The sequence below is a fragment of the Squalius cephalus genome (genome assembly GCF_949319135.1).
Source record: "Squalius cephalus genome assembly, chromosome: 1".
Lineage (NCBI taxonomy): Eukaryota > Metazoa > Chordata > Actinopteri > Cypriniformes > Leuciscidae > Squalius > Squalius cephalus.
Window position 1 is genome coordinate 63,412,904 of NC_137122.1, and position 18,205 is coordinate 63,431,108.

At 37.5% G+C, this 18,205-nt stretch overlaps 1 protein-coding gene across 8 annotated transcripts in view; it reads left to right on the plus strand.

Annotated features, from left to right (window-relative positions):
• Nucleotides 1-18,205, plus strand: part of LOC307171957 (axin-2) — a 238,915-nt gene that overhangs the window by 173,445 nt on the left and 47,265 nt on the right. For 7 of the 8 annotated variants that reach the window (XM_079893910.1, XM_079893913.1, XM_079893915.1 and 4 more), the window contains 2 exons: nt 6,119-6,208; nt 17,448-17,549. In XM_079893910.1, coding sequence (XP_079750036.1) covers nt 6,119-6,208; nt 17,448-17,549 — 192 coding nt within the window. The remainder of the gene's footprint in view (nt 1-6,118; nt 6,209-17,447; nt 17,550-18,205) is intronic. The other variant, XM_079893912.1, reaches the window with a different exon arrangement.

Below are 18,205 nucleotides of genomic sequence, written 5' to 3' on the forward strand. Positions count from 1 at the left end.
ATATGGTCATGCAGAATAAGGCATTAATATATGTTTTAATAAACAGCGAATATCCTAGTAATATGTACGCTAATAAGCAACTAGTTAATAGTGAGAATTGGACCCTAAACTAAAGTGTTACCAGAGATTATACTACAGGACTATTGAATGCTTGAATCTGATTGGTTGACGAACGCATTGGTCTTGACTGCATTACAGTGCCATATCACTACGCCAAATGACTTTTAAAATGATTAAATGGAAAGCATTATTATTTTCTAATAATTCAACATCAATTATCCTTACTTATGGACTTTTTTTTTTTCTTTCTTTAGAGTAACGTGCATGGATGAATGATTCCCAGTAACACCAGATCTTTTATTAAGAAGGTGCATAGTTCATTTTCATTTCACGTCGACTTGATAAACGTCAAATGAAGATCTGCTCTTAATAAATAAGTTGTTGTTGCAAGCAAAACTCTTCCTCACATCCATCGTTCAATAGTCAGGTTAAAGACATCGTATATCTACCACATCCACATTCCCCGCTGTCATCGTGAGCCTCACATGTGCACAGCTGGAAGACAGAGAGAAGGGAAGAGCGTCTGTAATTTAGCCTCTCACACACACCAGCCCTCTGGGCCAGAACTGCACTTCTGTAGGTTTAAAGTGCTCTGGCTTGTCGTCATTAGCGGATCTCTTTAATCTGACGCTTGGAAAACTTCTTAAAGCAGAACACTACAAATAGAAATTCCACATGAATAGCCGGCTAGTGCTAACAAAACATGGGATGCAGTTTAAAAGAGGCCCTCTCTCTTTTCTCTTTTCTCTTTTCTGTTGCCTTTACCCGAGGGAAACATACTTGCCTTATCGTTCGAGGTGGACCACCCAAGAAAAATGACTCAGGTCTCACTTTGAGTGCGAGTGAGCATCTATGCAGGTCCGTACGTGTGTGAACGGCGTATTAGCTGTGTATATGTGTGTGTGTGTTTTGGTAATCTATGGGGATAAACAGCTGTTGAAGAAAACCAAGACAAGAAAGTGAGAGAATAAAGGCCAGTGCCATGCCTGTCTCTCGCCCCCGGGAAATCAAATGTTCCACGTTTGCCGGTTGTTTAGATTGATCCCGCTCTGGCCGGCTGATAAAGAGCGTATCGCTCTGGCCATCTGGACCCCGTTTGGAGAGATTCACCATAGAAAATCACACGTTCACGCAGAGAGGAACAACAGCTGTGAGGCTGCGATGCTTCCCTCGGCCCCTTTGGAAGGTTTCGATGGGAAAACACAAGGTGTATCCCCAGATCAAGTGCGGATCGGGAGTCCTGGAGACTTAAGGCCAGTTCACACCAAGGACGATAACGATAAAGATATGGTTCTATAAATCGTTCTCCATAGTAAAGAATAGCAGAGTTCACATCACAACTATAAAGATATGAGGAACCATATAGTTGGGATCACTTTCAGAACGATTTTTTTTGCTTAGTGAGGATGCTAATATAGTTATCGTTATAGTTATCGTTCTTTGTGTTAACGGGCCTCTAGAGTCCTATTTTAAGGATCGTCGTCTAAAGCGCACGGCTCAAGTGCACATTTAGGCCGTGTCTGAATCCACTTTTACTAGTTTAATGACGGGAAAAATGGTCGGCGCTCCCGGCGCATGGTCTAAAAGGGTCGTCCCTATTCTCTTAATGAGTAATGGGTGTGTTTTGTCTCTATTCTCTTAATGAGTAATGGGTGTGTTTTGTCTCTATTCTCTTAATGAGTAATGGGTGTGTTTTGGGTGTAACATGCAATAAACCAATCAGAGTCTCATCTCCCATTCCCTTTAAAAGCCAGTTGCACTCATCCATGGCGGATTCGCTGTTTACATGGAGGAATTTGCAAGTGGAAAAACTGAACGCTTCTCTAGCGAGGAAACGGACACGCCTATAGGCTCACATTACTAACGCACTTCTTTAAATAAAAAAAAAATACTGCGCCATTGACTTTAGACCAGGTTTCAGTTGGTCAATGGTCTATTTCATTTGCCTCAAAATAGCAACGCGCCAACCAGGGTGTGAAACTAACATCCACCAACACGACAAATGCGGGTAAAAATCAACTGTGTCGGGTAACGATTGTTGTGTTACTTATTATGTTTACTCACTTTGCTGGGGAAGTTCGTGTAGTCAAATCTGTGCAAATTTAGCGCAAATACTCTTAAGTCCTCATGATATATCAAATACAGCATATTGCACAGAATCTGCTCATATCTGGCTCACTTGAACACACACGTCACTATGCAATAAATAACGGCACGCTTGTTCATTTGCATTGAAGCAATAGTTAAGATTACAAAGCATTTGGTTAACAGAAAAGATTGTTATTTTCCAACATCCTACATTTATTTGGTGTTCTTTGTACTGTATTGATCTTTCCTCCTAAAACACATTTATGGTGAAAAGGATGAAAGAGGAAGAGAGGAGATGCTGGATGACAGGTTTTTGTTTGAATAAGAAATTAATGTATGAAATCAAAATTTTATAATATATATGTATATATTTATATATTGGCCGGTGAGTGAAAAAGTTCATTTCAAACCCTGGCGCCAACACAAATGCATTTGCTATTTAAACAACGTGGCGCAGGACATGAAAATGAAAACTGCGTCGGGCTGAAACTAGCAAACTAGCGTCGCACCGGGCGTATGGTAGGGCCTTTAGGGTTGGTGGTGAAGTGGCCCATTGAATGCCGTGAGATCAAATGAAACGGAGCCCTGTAGAGCATCGGGCCACAAACCCACTTTAAGAGCTTGTATTTACTGGCCTCCCTCACCTTCATGCTCAGCTTGACCTCTATCCCGTCTGGACGGACCCAGTGTGCTCTTCAGGAGAACATCGGGACAAAGGGATCGCCCACAATGGCTCATTCAGGCTGTTTATTAATGAGAGCCGCAGATGACAGGATCCTTTTATGACAAAGACAGAGATATTTTCGGCCCCTCACCCCACCCCGGCGTTTGGTAAATCTGCTAGGAACCACATGAAAGACTCGGCTCGTAACTGTCAGCACTCTTCCAGGAAACATCACCACACAAAGCCTGTAGCAGTTCTGGGGTCTGCTGGTGTTTGGGTTACTGGCTGGTTGTGTTTCATTAGATGTGGAAGGTCATGACTTAGTCGTCCTTTACACAAGCTTCCTAAATTTTTCCTTTGGCCTGTCCAGGGTCCAGAATTAACCTGCTGATGGACCTTAGGTAGACGCCATATTTCATTTGAGATTTCATTACATCATTTGCTGATGTAAATGAAGCTGCAAGCGACGGCCGTACATTTTAAAGGATTTGTTCACTTCAGAATTAAAATGTCCTGATCATTTACTCTCCCTCACGTCATCCAAGATGTTCATGTCTTTCTTTCTTCAGTCGAAAAGAAATGAAGGTTTTTGAGGAAAACTTTCCAGGATTTTTCTCCATATAGTGTCTTCAATGGGGTCCAACGGTCCAAATGTGAGTGTCAGTGCAGCTTCAAAGTCTCGACACGATCCCAGACGAGGAATAAAAGTCTTATCTAGACAAACCATTGGCCATTTTATAAAAACATAAACATTTATATACTTTTTAACCACAAATGCTCATCTTGCACGTCCACGACTTCACACATTACGTAATCAGGTTGAAAGGTCACGCGAAAAACTTCATCTCATTTTCTCCTCCAACTTCAAAATCGACCGACATCGTTGTTTTACCTTTTACTTATTTTTTTTTTGTTTGTTTGACTTAGTCTTTGAGAAATCAGAAAATTATCAGGAAATTTTAATTCTGAAGTGAACTAATCCTTTAAGAGTGATGGAGAGTTTGTTGTCCACTGGAAAGGTTTTTGAAAAACATAATGTTTCAATGTTTTGTTGGTTGAATGATCGACACAGAAGCACACAGCTGTTGTTTCTCTTTGATTACATCAGCACAAGCTGAAGGTTTCTTCTCTCTTACAGCGGGATTTAAACACTGTATTATGTTGCAATTCCTTAAAAAAGCGACCCACTTTTTTTTTTTTTTTTTTGCTTGGCATAGCATTCATTTTTGACCCTGGGTCGATTAGCAGTCAATCGGTCAATTTATATTACATTACAAAAAGTGAGGCCTTGTGCTTCTGGATCTTCTGCAACCATTTTCCATCCTGCCTTCCGCCCCTTTAAGACCTCCATTGTCCTTCATCAGGTCAGGTTTCAGGATGCTAAATAGGTGTTTCTATGCAAATGTGGGTGTTCATGGGCCTTATCTTGCACCCAGCGCAATTGACTTTGTACACCGACACATGAATCATTCCTATTTTGCACCCGACGCACGGCAGACTTTTCCCTCCACAGATGCACGTCTGTAAATTAGGGAATGAACTTGCGCTCCCGGGAGCGGTTCAGCGTAAAGAGGAGGCGTGTTCCAGCGCAAACGTTCCCTGGTGCTATTTTGCAGTTTCAGAAAACAATTCCGCCACTGACGAGGAAAAACCTCGTCTAAAGTCAGTGCGCGTTATTCAGATGCTATTTTAAGAGCGCATGCTTGGCCATAATGCAACGCACACACACTTTGCTTTTCTCATCTACACAGACGCAGCAGTTTCCATTTTTGCAAACCATACATAATTACAAGGAAAAATATTCCACACGAGGGAAATCATTGTGGTGTCCATGAAGATGTGAAAAAATAGCCATAAATCTTGCTTACACATTTACCCAAATTATCATACACCTGTTTAATCTAAGCTAATTTGGGTGTGTTTCTCCATCCCCAATGTCACTTCTCTGTGTTTTACGGCCCTGACGAGAACGTCGGTCTCCTCGGCTGTGAACCGCTCCTGGCGTGCGTCTGGCAAATCCGCTGTTATAATAGCAATCCGCCATGGAACAAGCGTGCCTGCTCTTAAAGGGAATGTGAGATGTCGCTCTGATTGGTTTATTTCACGTTACGCCCAAACCACACCTATGAATAATGAAGCTACTTCAGACCAACACATTTTAGATTTGCGTCGGGCACAAGAGTCATTTATCCCGCCGGTGTAATAGCAACAGCGCCCGAGATCCGCCCACAAAGTTACTTGCGTTTCGCGCTTGATACTTGCGTTTCAGATCGTTAAAATAGGGCCCCTTATGTTAATAATGAGCTGTGAGCAAGCTGTTTGTGTAGCTTAGTATTGAAATGTCTGAAGTTTATAGAATGTAGTATGAAAATAATGTTTCCATGTCACCAGGATTGTGCTCTTTAAGGATGAGCAACAGCTTTCATCCAATCAGACTTTTGCGATTTCTTAAGTGGATTTAGCCGACCTCTGAGGAAGACAACTGCTTTGCTATAGCGTCCTGCTCGTTTTCCTCATTTCCATGGTGGATAATCGTAACTGAGGTGTACAGATGCACTAGAAGCATCTGGTTTTAAAGTTTCCACTGTGATAGCAGAATACTGTCCTGCTTGGCCCTTCAGAAGAATGAATGACAGATTTGGTTTTAAATGGTTTTTAAAATTAAACGATAGATTGTCGGCTGATCAAACTGTTTATGATGCATTTGATACCCTTCGTTATGGATCTGATCGATGCTCGCTAGGGGTGTAACAATATATCGTGTCACAGTATATCGCAATACAAAAATGCAACAATATGTATCATGGATTGTTCACCCAAAATAAAGATTACTTTTTGAGTTTTAGTGTCAGTACTACATTAAACTGCTATATATAATGTTGAATATAATGTATAATAATGCAATATTTGTGGGTCCTGATAATGCCAAATGTTACCAGTAAGAAGTGTCCTACATTATTTTAAATATATCTAGTCAGTGAAAGAGTTCAAGAATATTCGTTTAAAATAATTCTGTGTTTTCAGCTTCAGAATCATGAATATGTTTATTCTAGTGTCTCTATTGTCCTGTGCTTTGGGTTTCCAGCAACAAGTCCAAGCAGATTCATTTACACACACAATGTAATATCAAATTTAGCATTTTAATCAACAGAACACTTTTTGTTAACCTTTTACCAAAGAGTATCGCAATAATATGGTTCAGTATCGTGATATGTGGGTCTCGTTACACCCCAAATCCTCTGCTTTATTGACAGTGATGCTTCTTTCCTTTACTCTGAACTCTTGATTCTCCATTTCCCCACTCAGGTTCTTCAGGATCGTGTGGAGACTCTCCAGAAACAGCTGCACGCCGTTGAGAAGAAGCTGATGAGCCGAGAGCTGGAATACCAGGAGCAGGTAAAGTTACCCGGACCCCAAAGTGTGTTCGACGGCCCCTGAAGGGCCAGGAAAAAGCCACGTCTCCTCACAGAGTCACTGATATGCACATTTTACACATTCCCTGAGATCCGGCTTCAAGAGCCAGAGCCCTGGGCCAGGAATGCTGTCCTCGTTTCAGAGGGATTTCTCAATAATAACAGGCCACTTTGACCTTGAGTTAAGGAAAAGACAGAGAGAGAGAGAGATAATTATCTGATTATTAGCTCCAGGAGGGTCTCTGAACCTGGTGTGTGTGTGTGTGTGTGTGTGTGTGTGTGTGTGTGTGTGTGTGTGTGTGTGTGTGTGTGTGTGTGTGTGTGTGTGTGTGTGTGTGTGTGTGTGTGTGTGTGTGTGTGTGTGTGTGTGTGTGTGTGTGTGTGTGTGTGTGTGTGTGTGTGTGTGTAAAAAACGCCCCTCTGTCCTGAAAACCTCTGGTGACCTTCACTGGGCTCCTCAGACAGTTGTTGGGATGAGCCCTGGGCTGGAGTGTGTGTTAAACTACTGAGGAACAGCTGCACTGAGTTGGCATCGGATTCTGTGGAAAAGCCCCAAAGATGCCTTTTGTCCAATAGATTAGTGGGCAGATTGTGTCGTGACAAACATATCGGCAGACGCCTTATAGTTAGGGACACGGCTTGCTGTTTGTCGAAGATGTCTGGGATTTTCTTAATCAATATGTTAAGAAAGTAAACAGGCATGAATGTCAAATTTAAGTTGCAAAATAGTTCAGCATTTAAAATGCATCTCCACAACTTGTACAAACAAAAGCAATGTCTTTAAAAGCATATTAACGTTTCTCCACCTCTGACATGTCTTCTCTCTTCTGCTTTATAGCTTTAATACGGTAGCCTAATGATCATTTCTCAATAGATATAATCAAGTCCCACTTACATTATGTCCCACAGGAATCATGATGTTAATGTTTATAATATCATAATTAGTGCTGGGCAATGATTAATCGCAATTAATCGCATCCACAATAAAAGTTTGTGTTTACATAATATATGTGTGTGTACTGTGTATAATTATTTTGTATATATAGATATATATATAGATATATATATAAATACACACACATATGTATATATTTAATAAATATTTGCATGTATATATATTTATATATCATTTATATTATATATAAATATTTTATATATAAATAGCACATTTTTCTTAAATATATACATGCATGTGTGTGTATTTATATATACAAAATAATTATACACAGTACACACACATATATTACGTAAACACACATTTTTATTGTGGATTTGATTAATCATTGCCCAGCTCTAATTATGATATATTCATGCCTTATGATCGCATTTAGCAGATTAGAGTGATTAGAGTGATATTAAGTATTTGAAATACATTTATTTTATGTTAAGTATACTACAACTACATTTACATATTGATGTACTTAATATAAATACCCTGCAATTGCACTTTTGGTTTACTAAACTGATATACTTAAAGTCTGCTAAATTGGAAGAATGAATTTTGTTTTTAATGCACTTTCGTTATCCAGAAATAGTGCGTAAATTAAAATAAAGATACACTTGTATATTTGCTTGTGCTAAAGTGGAACTATTGCAAGTATACTTTAGATAAATTTTAAATATCTTGCATTTAATGACTGATATTATACAGAGATCATACTATCCTTATTAACAGTGATATTAAAGCACATTTTAGGCTTAATATTATTAAATGTGCATTGTGCAATAAAGAAGAACTCCAAATAAAGTTTAATTATAATATTTATATCAGTAATTCTGTCAGTAAATACTGTATTTTAATGGATTTGTAGTATACTTAGTATGGAATAAATATATTTTAAATACATTTTGGTATAGGTTTGTTTCACTAGGACTTTTTTTTCACTAGGGCAAGCAATCAAGCAGTTGAGATATGCTATATAATATATATCGCATTACTTGAGTATATACTGTATGCATGTGAGTATAAAGTTGGCTATACTTATATCCGAGATTGTATAAAGAACAGAAATAGCATTTGCGAGCCATTTTACTTCAGTAATGTTCATAATACCCCTGTGTTCGTCACTAATGCTCAATCATCACTTAATTAGTCACTTAACTTCTTGACTGCAATGTATATCTTATTATAGTTTCTAAAATTAAATTAATTAAGGTAATCGGTGTCCTCAAATGTAATGAGTTAGCTTAACTTATAGGATTTGACTTTGTGTGTGATATTGTGAGATAGTAGTAACTGTAAGCGCTTAAAAGGTCATTTCAAGTTTGTAAGTTCACTGTTTTTCAGCTATATAAAGTATTTGAATGCAGTGTCTTTACTTACAAACTTGAAATGACCTTTTAAGCGCTTACAGTTACTACTATCTCACAATATCACACATTAAGATTTAGATGTGCATTAAGAAATATCCTTGTCTCTGTGGACTCGATTAAAATAAGTTCAGAGTACTCATAACTATTGTTTTTTTATAAACTTAATTGAATTGAGGTAATCGGTGTCCTCAAATGAAATTAGTTAGTTTAACTTGTTTGGTTTTACAGTTTTTTTTATGTGGATAAAGTTGGCTTTACTTATATATCCAAGATTATATACAGAATAAAAATAGCATTTGCAAGCCGTAATGTTCATACTAGTTCATACTATCCCTATAAAGGGCAAAATAAAGCACAAAAGCTTGACAGACATGGCCACTAATGCAGTGTTGTTGCATGGAAAAGTGCAGCATGAGCATTCTTGAAAACTTCTCCCCAACTTATGCGAATAAAGTTGGCTATACTTATATATACACGATTATATACAGAATAAAAATAGCATTTGCAAGCCATTTTACTTCTGTAATGTTCATAATACCCCTATAAAGGGCAAAATAAAGCACAAAAGCTTGTCAGTCATGGCCACTAATCCAGTGTCACTGCATGGAAAAGTGCAGCATGAGCATTCTTGAAAACTTCTCCCCAACTTATGCGAATAAAGTTGGCTATACTTATATATACACGATTATATACAGAATAAAAATAGCATTTGCAAGCCATTTTACTTCCGTAATGTTCATACTAGTTCATACTAACCCTATAAAGGGCAAAATAAAGCATGGAAAAGTGCAGCATGAACATTCTTGAAATCTTCTCCCCAACTTATGCGAATAAAGTTGGCTATACTTATATATCCAAGATTGCATAAAGAACAGAAATAGCATTTGCAAGCCGTAATGTTCATACTAGTTCATACTAACCCTATAAAGGGCAAAATAAAGCACAAAAGCTTGACAGACATGGCCACTATCTAGTGTTGTTGCATGGAAAAGTGCAGCGTGAACATTCTTGAAAACTTCTCCCCAACTTATGCGAATAAAGTTGGCTATACTTAGATATACACGATTATATACAGAATAAAAATAGCATTTGCAAGCCATTTTACTTCTGTAATGTTCATAATACCCCTATAAAGGGCAAAATAAAGCACAAAAGCTTGACAGACATGGTCACTAATGCAGTGTTGCTGCATGGAAAAGTGCAGCATGAACATATTTGAAAACTTCTCCCCAACTTATGCGAATAAAGTTGGCTATACTTAGATATACACGATTATATACAGAATAAAAATAGCATTTTGCAAGCCATTTTACTTCCGTAATGTTCATACTAATTAATACTAACCCTATAAAGGGCAAAATAAAGCATGTAAAAGTGCAGCATGAACATTCTTGAAAACTTCTCCCCAACTTTGACACGAGGGTGACATATTTTCATTTTGGGGTGAGCTGTGTCTAAGGTCAATTTTGATTTAATTTTGACTTCAACAAGGAATGTGTTCGCCCACCCCAGACCTCCAGACTTAAGAGCGCCTGTAAAGAACATCTACTCCCACCTCATAAACCCTCACATCTCGAATGCTGTGTTCGTGAGAGAGAGAGAGAGGTGGAAATAAAGGCCTGCTCTCGCTCTCTCTCTCTCTCTTCAGTGCACTGATATTGCCCCAGTTTATCTTCCAAGACATGTCTTTGTAATGCAATCCTCGGCATGCAAAAACAGCCCTCTTTTTGCCCAGACTTCAAACAGATGTTCCTCATCGGTGGCTCCGGGCTCCTCCACGCCTGCTTGGCATGAAGCGCGTGTGTTTCTGCGCAGTCTCGCTGGATGAGGCCGTTACACACACAAAGCCTCCCGAACAGTTAAGTTGCGGAGTCCTCCGAGAGGTTTCCTCCTGAGGTGTTATTTTCATATCAGGATGGATTTGACATGTTAGTTAAACAGGAGCGATTCGCTGCATGCGACGTGCGCTGACGACTGAGTGCTAATCTAGCGGATCTCACTTCTCAAGTCACCTTTATATCTGTGGCGCTTTTAACAATACAGAGTGTATCAAAGCAGCTTCACAGAGATAATAATGCAACAAAGTTTGTTTCTAGAAGAAAATAGCATCACAGTCCAGCTTAAGTAAGTTCAGTGATGGTTCATTTCTGTTGTAAAAAGTTATTAATTTAGTTCATTTATATAAAAATAGCCGCTCTGGAGAAAAACGAAGCCCAGCTTTTGATGTAAGCATGGGATTTCAGTGATATCAGAGAGGACGTTCCCGAAGCTTTTCAAACCTAGACTTGCATTGCTAAACGTCAGTGTTTCTCTATCACCAGACATTTTTGACCCTTTTTTTAATTTACGGGCTTCTCAGAAACATAAGTCGTCATAGTTTGGTAAACTTACAGTCAAACCAAAATTTATTCAGACACCAACATTTCTCACATTATCACAGTAAATTCGCTATAGTTTATAAAATGATAATAAAATATGAGAAGAACTCAGTTGATATTTGACTGGTTTTGTCCGTCCTTCTGTTAGACTGTCTCACACATGAATTATGATGAATATCTGTCAGCTGTTAAATTTAACTACACAATTAGATAATACCAGTTTAGCTCAACCAGTCACCAAGCAATGCTTCATTTTGTTCAGTCTGTGTGTGAAAAGAGCATTAGCAATTAAAGAAAAAACACTTCAGCAAAACATGCTCAGGTCAAAGTGTCTGAATCATATTTGGTCCCAAATTTGTATAAATGTTACTGGTAGTCACTGTATGAAGAGTTTTTGGGTATAATATGTCACAGTTTACTTGATTTTGCTCTCCTCACTTACATAAATGAACTATAGTGTCCTGCACACACTAGTGAAAAAATATAAAAACTATATCTGGTGTCTGAATAATATGTGTGATATACCTTTTGCATTCCAATTTGCTCCAAAAGAGTGTTTCTGTGACTTTACAAAAGAGGGAAAAAATATAGAGAGATTGATTATATTGGTCAAAAGCATTATTAAAAAAAGCATGTATTAAAAGCACTCATGCAACAACCAGTGCTGGTAGATCACTAAAGCCCTGATATACTGTTGGAACGGAAGTGAATCAATCAAAACTAACTTTAGCTGGACAATAACTTTATTCTAGAGCTGCTGTAAAGCCACAACAATCTCTGCTACTTTAATTTCCTATTATCACTGTAAAGCTGCTTTGAAACTATCTATATTGGTAAAAGCGCTGTATAAATGAAGGTGACGTTTCGAACAAAATCTGTCCAAACGAACGTCGAACAAACGAAAAATGTCAGATTGCACCAATAAAATGAGTTGCATTTTACTTTAATACTGTATTGTATAAACAAATTCAAAGAATGTACTACATACATACTGAATATTATTTTTTTTCCAGTGAGAGGGACATTAGATTTGGCTTTACATGTCCACTAAAAACCCCATGTCTGAACCTCAGATCAGCTCCACTCAAGAGCGAGCGCACCGTAGCGTAAGTGCCGTCATTATCCATTAGCTTCCCATTACGGCACCGGTGCTACTCCACTGGAGAGGCACTTCATAAATCATACTTCTGCCTCATAACTTCATAAAGAGTCTCTTCCAACCTCTAATTTCTGCTCTGCCTCTTGAAAACACTCCTGTTTCAGTTGTGCGAGCTATTCAGAGAGCTTCATTCTCGTACTCTTGACTCCAGAAACGCCAGTTTTGAGATGCAAAACTGGTTTTTGAGCAGTGCAGGTTTTTGATGTACCCTTGTGAATCTGTCACTTTGCTGTTTTTCTTTTTTCTTTTGAATGCTTGTGCACTCTTTCCCTCCCCTCCACCCCTTCATTAGCATACATCAAGCTCCTGACGACATGACAAAGTTTATTTGAACGTTGAAAGTGCCGAGGTCTTGCTGCTTTCAGCTGGCAGCTGTCAAAAACCCATCCTGCATCGCGCACGCACAATATAAAGACTATATATAGATGAAATAGTGTCGTTTTAAGTGAGAATGGTGTGGAAAAGAGACTGCCGCTCAGTCTTCAAAATAAAGATTGGTTTATTAAACAACAAAGAACACTTTGGAAATGAAGGAAATGAAGATGAAATAGTTCATTAATCATATTGTTCAGTTGTGAAATCTGGAAGCTTTTATATGCGGTTCATTAGTTGCTGGAAGAAGATCAGAAATAAAGCACAAATCCTTATCCTCAACGTGACCCGGTGTTTCAGCTGTGAGTGTAAGGGCCTGTCAGAATTTATTGAGAAAGAAAACCTGATTACGTCCCAGGAATATACTGAGTGTCTGTGTACTTCATGCCACAGTCGAGAATGTGTGAAGGAATAGTGTACTCTGAAATAATATGGCGGGTGAAATGCGTACAATCCATACGATGATTTTGAACACCACTGACTTTCATTGTATTAGCAAAAACATTTCTTCAGAATTCCGCTAAAGAAAGAAAGTCATATGTGACGCTGGACGACAAAACCAGTTACATGTGTAAATTTGATGAAATTGAGATTTATACATAATCTGGAAGCTGAATAAATCCATTGATGTATGGTTTGTTAGAATGGGTCAATATTTGGTCGAGATACAACTATTTGAAAATCTGGAATCTGAGGGTGCAAAAAAAACGAAACATTGAGAAAATCTCCTTTAAAGTTGTTCATTTATGTTGGCGATTGTGCTGCATTCACTCACAAAAATACATGTTTTATATATTTACGGTAGGAAATTTACAAAATATCTTCATGGATCATGATCTTCACTTAATATCCTCATGATTTTTGGCATAAAAGAAAAATCGATAATTTTGACCCATACAACAAATATACCCGTGCGACTCGAGACTGGTTTTGTGGTCCAGGGTCACATATAGGTTTGGAATGACATGATGACAGAATTTCCAAGCTTGTTTCCTCCACAGAATAAAAAAAAAAAGGTAATTGTGACTTTTTGTCTCAGAATTGCGTGACATAAAGTTGCAATTGCGTGATATAAAGTCAGAATTGTGAGATATAAACATGCAGTTCGGAGGAAAAAAGTCAGAATTGCAAGATTATTTTTTGCAATTGCAAGTTTATATCTCATAATTCTGACTTTATATCTCGCAATTCTGACTTTATATCACGCAATTCTGAGAAATAAAGACAGAATTGACTTTGTTATTTAGTGGAAACAAGCTTCCATGCTGTCGTTCCTTCTTGCACAAAGAGGGTTAAAGTGTGTATGTCAAATTCTAACCATTGCATTTGTTTAACACTCATAAATAAAATGTCATAATTCATTTGGCTTTATTTTCACCCTGGGAAATGAATGATATTACATCTGTCCAGTTAATCAATTACTCAATAAATAAATAAATAAATAGTAAGCATAATTGTTGTTTTAAACAGATTCATAAAAAACTATATTCAGGGAAGACAATAAGGGCTAATTATTGATCTGGATAATAGATTTGGAGCCCGTTAAGAATGGTCTATCGGGCCTAATAAAGTCTCAATGTTGACTTTTGCAAACTCCACTCGCCTTTTCTTCAAAAAAGAGAGTTTACAGATCTGCCATTATAAATGAAGGCCGAACTAATCGCTGACACTTTGCCAAAAGTGAGTGTTAAGCTGTTGAGGGGTTCTCCACAATCTCATGCATTAACACCTGTAGTGGGAAACCCTCTAACAACACACTCAATTTGATTCCGATTCACAAGATCTCAATTCGATTCCGATTCACAAGATCTCAATTCGATTTGATTCGATTCACAAGATCTCAATGCGATTCCGATTCACAAGATCTCAATTCGATTCGATTCGATTCACAAGATCTCAATGCGATTCCGATTCACAAGATCTCAATTCGATTCGATTCAGATTCACAAAATCTTGATTCGATTCCGATTCACAAGATCTCAATTCGATTCTGATTCACAAGATCTTAATTTAATTTGCAAGATGTCATTTCGATTCACAAGATCTCAATTCGATTCGATTCCAATTCACAAGGTCTCAATTTGATTCTGATTCATACGATCTCAATTCGATTCAGATTCACAAGATCTCAATTCGATTCGATTCACTTCGATCTCAATGCGATTCCGATTCACAAGATCTCAATTCGATTCGATTCACAAGATCTCAATGCGATTCCGATTCACAAGATCTCAATGCGATTCAATTCTCGATTATCGATTTTCGATTCCATGCACTGATTTCAATTATTCCATTTTCACTGGCCCCACCACAAAGTAATAAATGAATAAAATAGTTATTGTTTTTGACCCATGTATCCTTGTATTGTAATAAATAAGGTTATGTCACAAAATTATAGATACCAGTGAAATTGAACAATTCTCGATTGCAATTGCAATACCAGATCTAAAACTACTAATATAAATTTCAACGATTATAAAATAAACAACAGTCATTAATTAAAAAAAAATTAAAAAAGAACAAATAATTAAACTACAAGCAATATCACAAATAAATAGATACAATAGAACAAATGAAATAATCAATGCTTTTAAGGTTTTTCAGGTAGGTCTAACAGATCTCAGGTACAGAAATTGAATAAAGTAATCAAATTTAAAATAACACTGCATATAATCTTCACTGTACAAATGAAATAAAGGTGAATCCTTATTAAAGTTATTCAGTGAAGATCAGATTGTCTTTTGTAGTTAGATTAATATTAAAAACTCAAACAGCAGCAGGAATATTAGCACATGTGTTCTCTCTCTACTGTTTACTTAAGCCATAACCGACTATGTTTACTTGGATTCTCGCAAAGGCGGACATTTTGAGATAAATCTGTGTGAATTTGTCCATTTAAGCGCAAGAGACGTGAAAGAGAATTCATTTTATAACCGGTATTTTCACGCTGTCTGAGACTAGTAATAAGATTAACGTCAATCAGATTTTATGTTCAATGTTTTCAGAAATTCATATAAGAAAAAAGATCGATTCGTGACTTTTGAGAATCAATATCGAATCGACCACATATTTTTTTTTACGATTAATCGAAAAAATGCTAGCCTAGTCAGCTAAGGGACACTCAGAGTTGTCTCAATATCCAGTGCTGTAATTCTTGTGGGTTGAATTCACTCAGACATAAGAAATAAGAAATAAGCAAATTGATTGGCACGTCATGTCAAATGAAGAGGAGGGCAGCAAATGGGGACGATTGGGTAAATGGCGAAGGCCTGGTCTACAAAAAAAGAACAGAGAAGCTGTGTTCAGATAATGTACACTCTTCCTCTTTGAAGTGGCTTCCAATCCTTTCATTGTACCCTGAAAGATTAATTATAGAAAGCCAGAACAATCAGTTAAATCCACAACAGGAAAATTATTTTAGGAAAGGCAATCATCTTTCTTGTTGCGCCTCTGTTCCCCTCAAACAAGGCGAATATTAAGACGTTTTTAACTTAATATGGTGGACAGAGCCTGTTTAAGACCATCAAAGATCAAAGCCAAAGTTGGAGTCAAGACCCAGATCCATTAAGACCTAAACCCAGACCACTTAAGACCAAGACTAGAAACCGTCTTACATTCTCACATTCACTAAACTTGGCATGTGGTAGACCATCAGGATGTTGAACACCAAGAAAGTCTAAAAACCAGCATAGACTAGCCCAATAGTACAGTACAAAACGTTTTGTCCTAACCAGCCTCGACGACAATACACGACGAGCGACTCTTTTTGAAACTCCGCCCATGTGCTCTTCTGATTGGCTATCGTATATATATGCAGTCATTTGTGTAATTGTGTGTACCGCACCAAAAAAGACTTATATATCAATTTGGTTTGGTTCAGATATATGTAGGGGAGAGCGGGGCACAACCTAACGCTTGTAGACTATTTCGGTTTGTGTAAACCTACTTAGGGTTCAGAGTATTTATTTTTTCCCATCATTAATTTCACACACGTCTAGTAAAGTTATGTGGTTTTGTTGTTCTTTTTTCTTGATTTAATCCGTAAGAATGGAAGTGAATTGTGACAACATGCCCCATAGGTGGAGTACATTGTAAATTTGATCTGATCTAATAAAAAACAAACTAAAATATGTTCTCAATAAAATACAATTATTAACTTTTTTTATATAAAATAATGGCATTTTTTAATAATTAAAACAAAAGAATTTTGAGTTTGACAACAGACACACCGCAAAACACAGCTATACAACATAGTTCAAAACATAATAATATGTAATAATTTCTGAACATTGACTCTCAGTCTTTATTCTCCTTTTTCTCATGGTTTCTCAATAGAATTCATGAAAGTATAGAATAGAATATCAATAGTTCTAATAGAGGCTCATTGTAACGCAGTGTGACAACATGCCCCGCCTGCACAACTGGGGTTTAACCCCGGCGAGTGTTTCTGCTGGTTAGATCCGCGTTAAAGATCTATCTCAACTGTTAAATAACAGATTGGAGATTAAAATAATATCAGATTTGTCTAATTTTAAATAAACACAAAAAACAGAGATGAAAGTAAGACATTTACTATTGCCATGGTTAAATAAATGTTCAGTGATATCTTTCAGAGATTTCTGAATTTTGGCGCAATGTTTTCTCTATATAGTGTTGATCAGGAAACTAGTAAATACACCAAGTTTCGTCATGCTGGCATGTGTGGAAGTATTTAAAACAAGTGTGTTACATCTAGCGTTAGTTTGTGCCCCTGCTTACCTCTACAATTGTAGCACTAACCATGATTTGTTAATTCCTCAGTTTGTTGGCAAAAAGTGTCTCTCTACTTGAGTACGTTCATACAACATACATGTGTGTAGTTTGTACTTGGTAGACAGGCGGTCTTAGTTTGCGGTACTCTTGCCACCTAGTTCATTGAGGACTTACCACAGTGTTTGACAGCCTGATGGAGCCATTATTACAGGGCATGTTTTAAACTCTTCCCATCTCTCCTCGTGTAGATCACACATGTCCATCAAGAGTGTGAGGTGAAGATTAAAGGCCTGATGCCGGCGGAGCTACAGCAGGAGCTGAACGACACCATCACCTCGCTGAAGTCACAGGTGATCAAACTAATACACACACCACAGCTCCCACTGGACACACATACACAAATGTATGTTGAGGGTTTACATTTATTTTGTAAGGCGGGTCAGAAAAATATGGAAGCTTGTTTCCGCCACGGAATACAACATTTTGTAAGATAATTGCGACTCTTTATCTCACAATTCCGAGTTTACATCGTGCAATTCTGACTTCTCAGAATTGCGAGATATAAACTCACAATTGCATGTTATAAAGTCAGAGTATGACTTTTTTTCTCAGAATTGCATGTTTATATCTCGCAATTCTGACTTTCTAACACACAATTGCGACTTTATATCATGCAATTCTGACTTTATAACACAATTGCGTGTTATAAAATCAGAATTGTGAGATATAAACATGCAATTCTGAGAAAAAAAGTCAGAATTGCGAGTTTATTTCTAACAATTCCATTTTTATATCTCACAAATCTGACTTTATAACACGCAATTCTGACTTTACTGTATAACTCGCAGTTGTAAGAAAAAAGTTGAAGTTACCTTTTTTAATTTTTATTCTGTGGTGGAAACAAGCTTCCATAGAAAAACCACCACCACAGACACATCTGGACATTGCATAGTTTCATATACATGGACTTGATCTCAACCGATTCATAAACACACCTGGATCACTT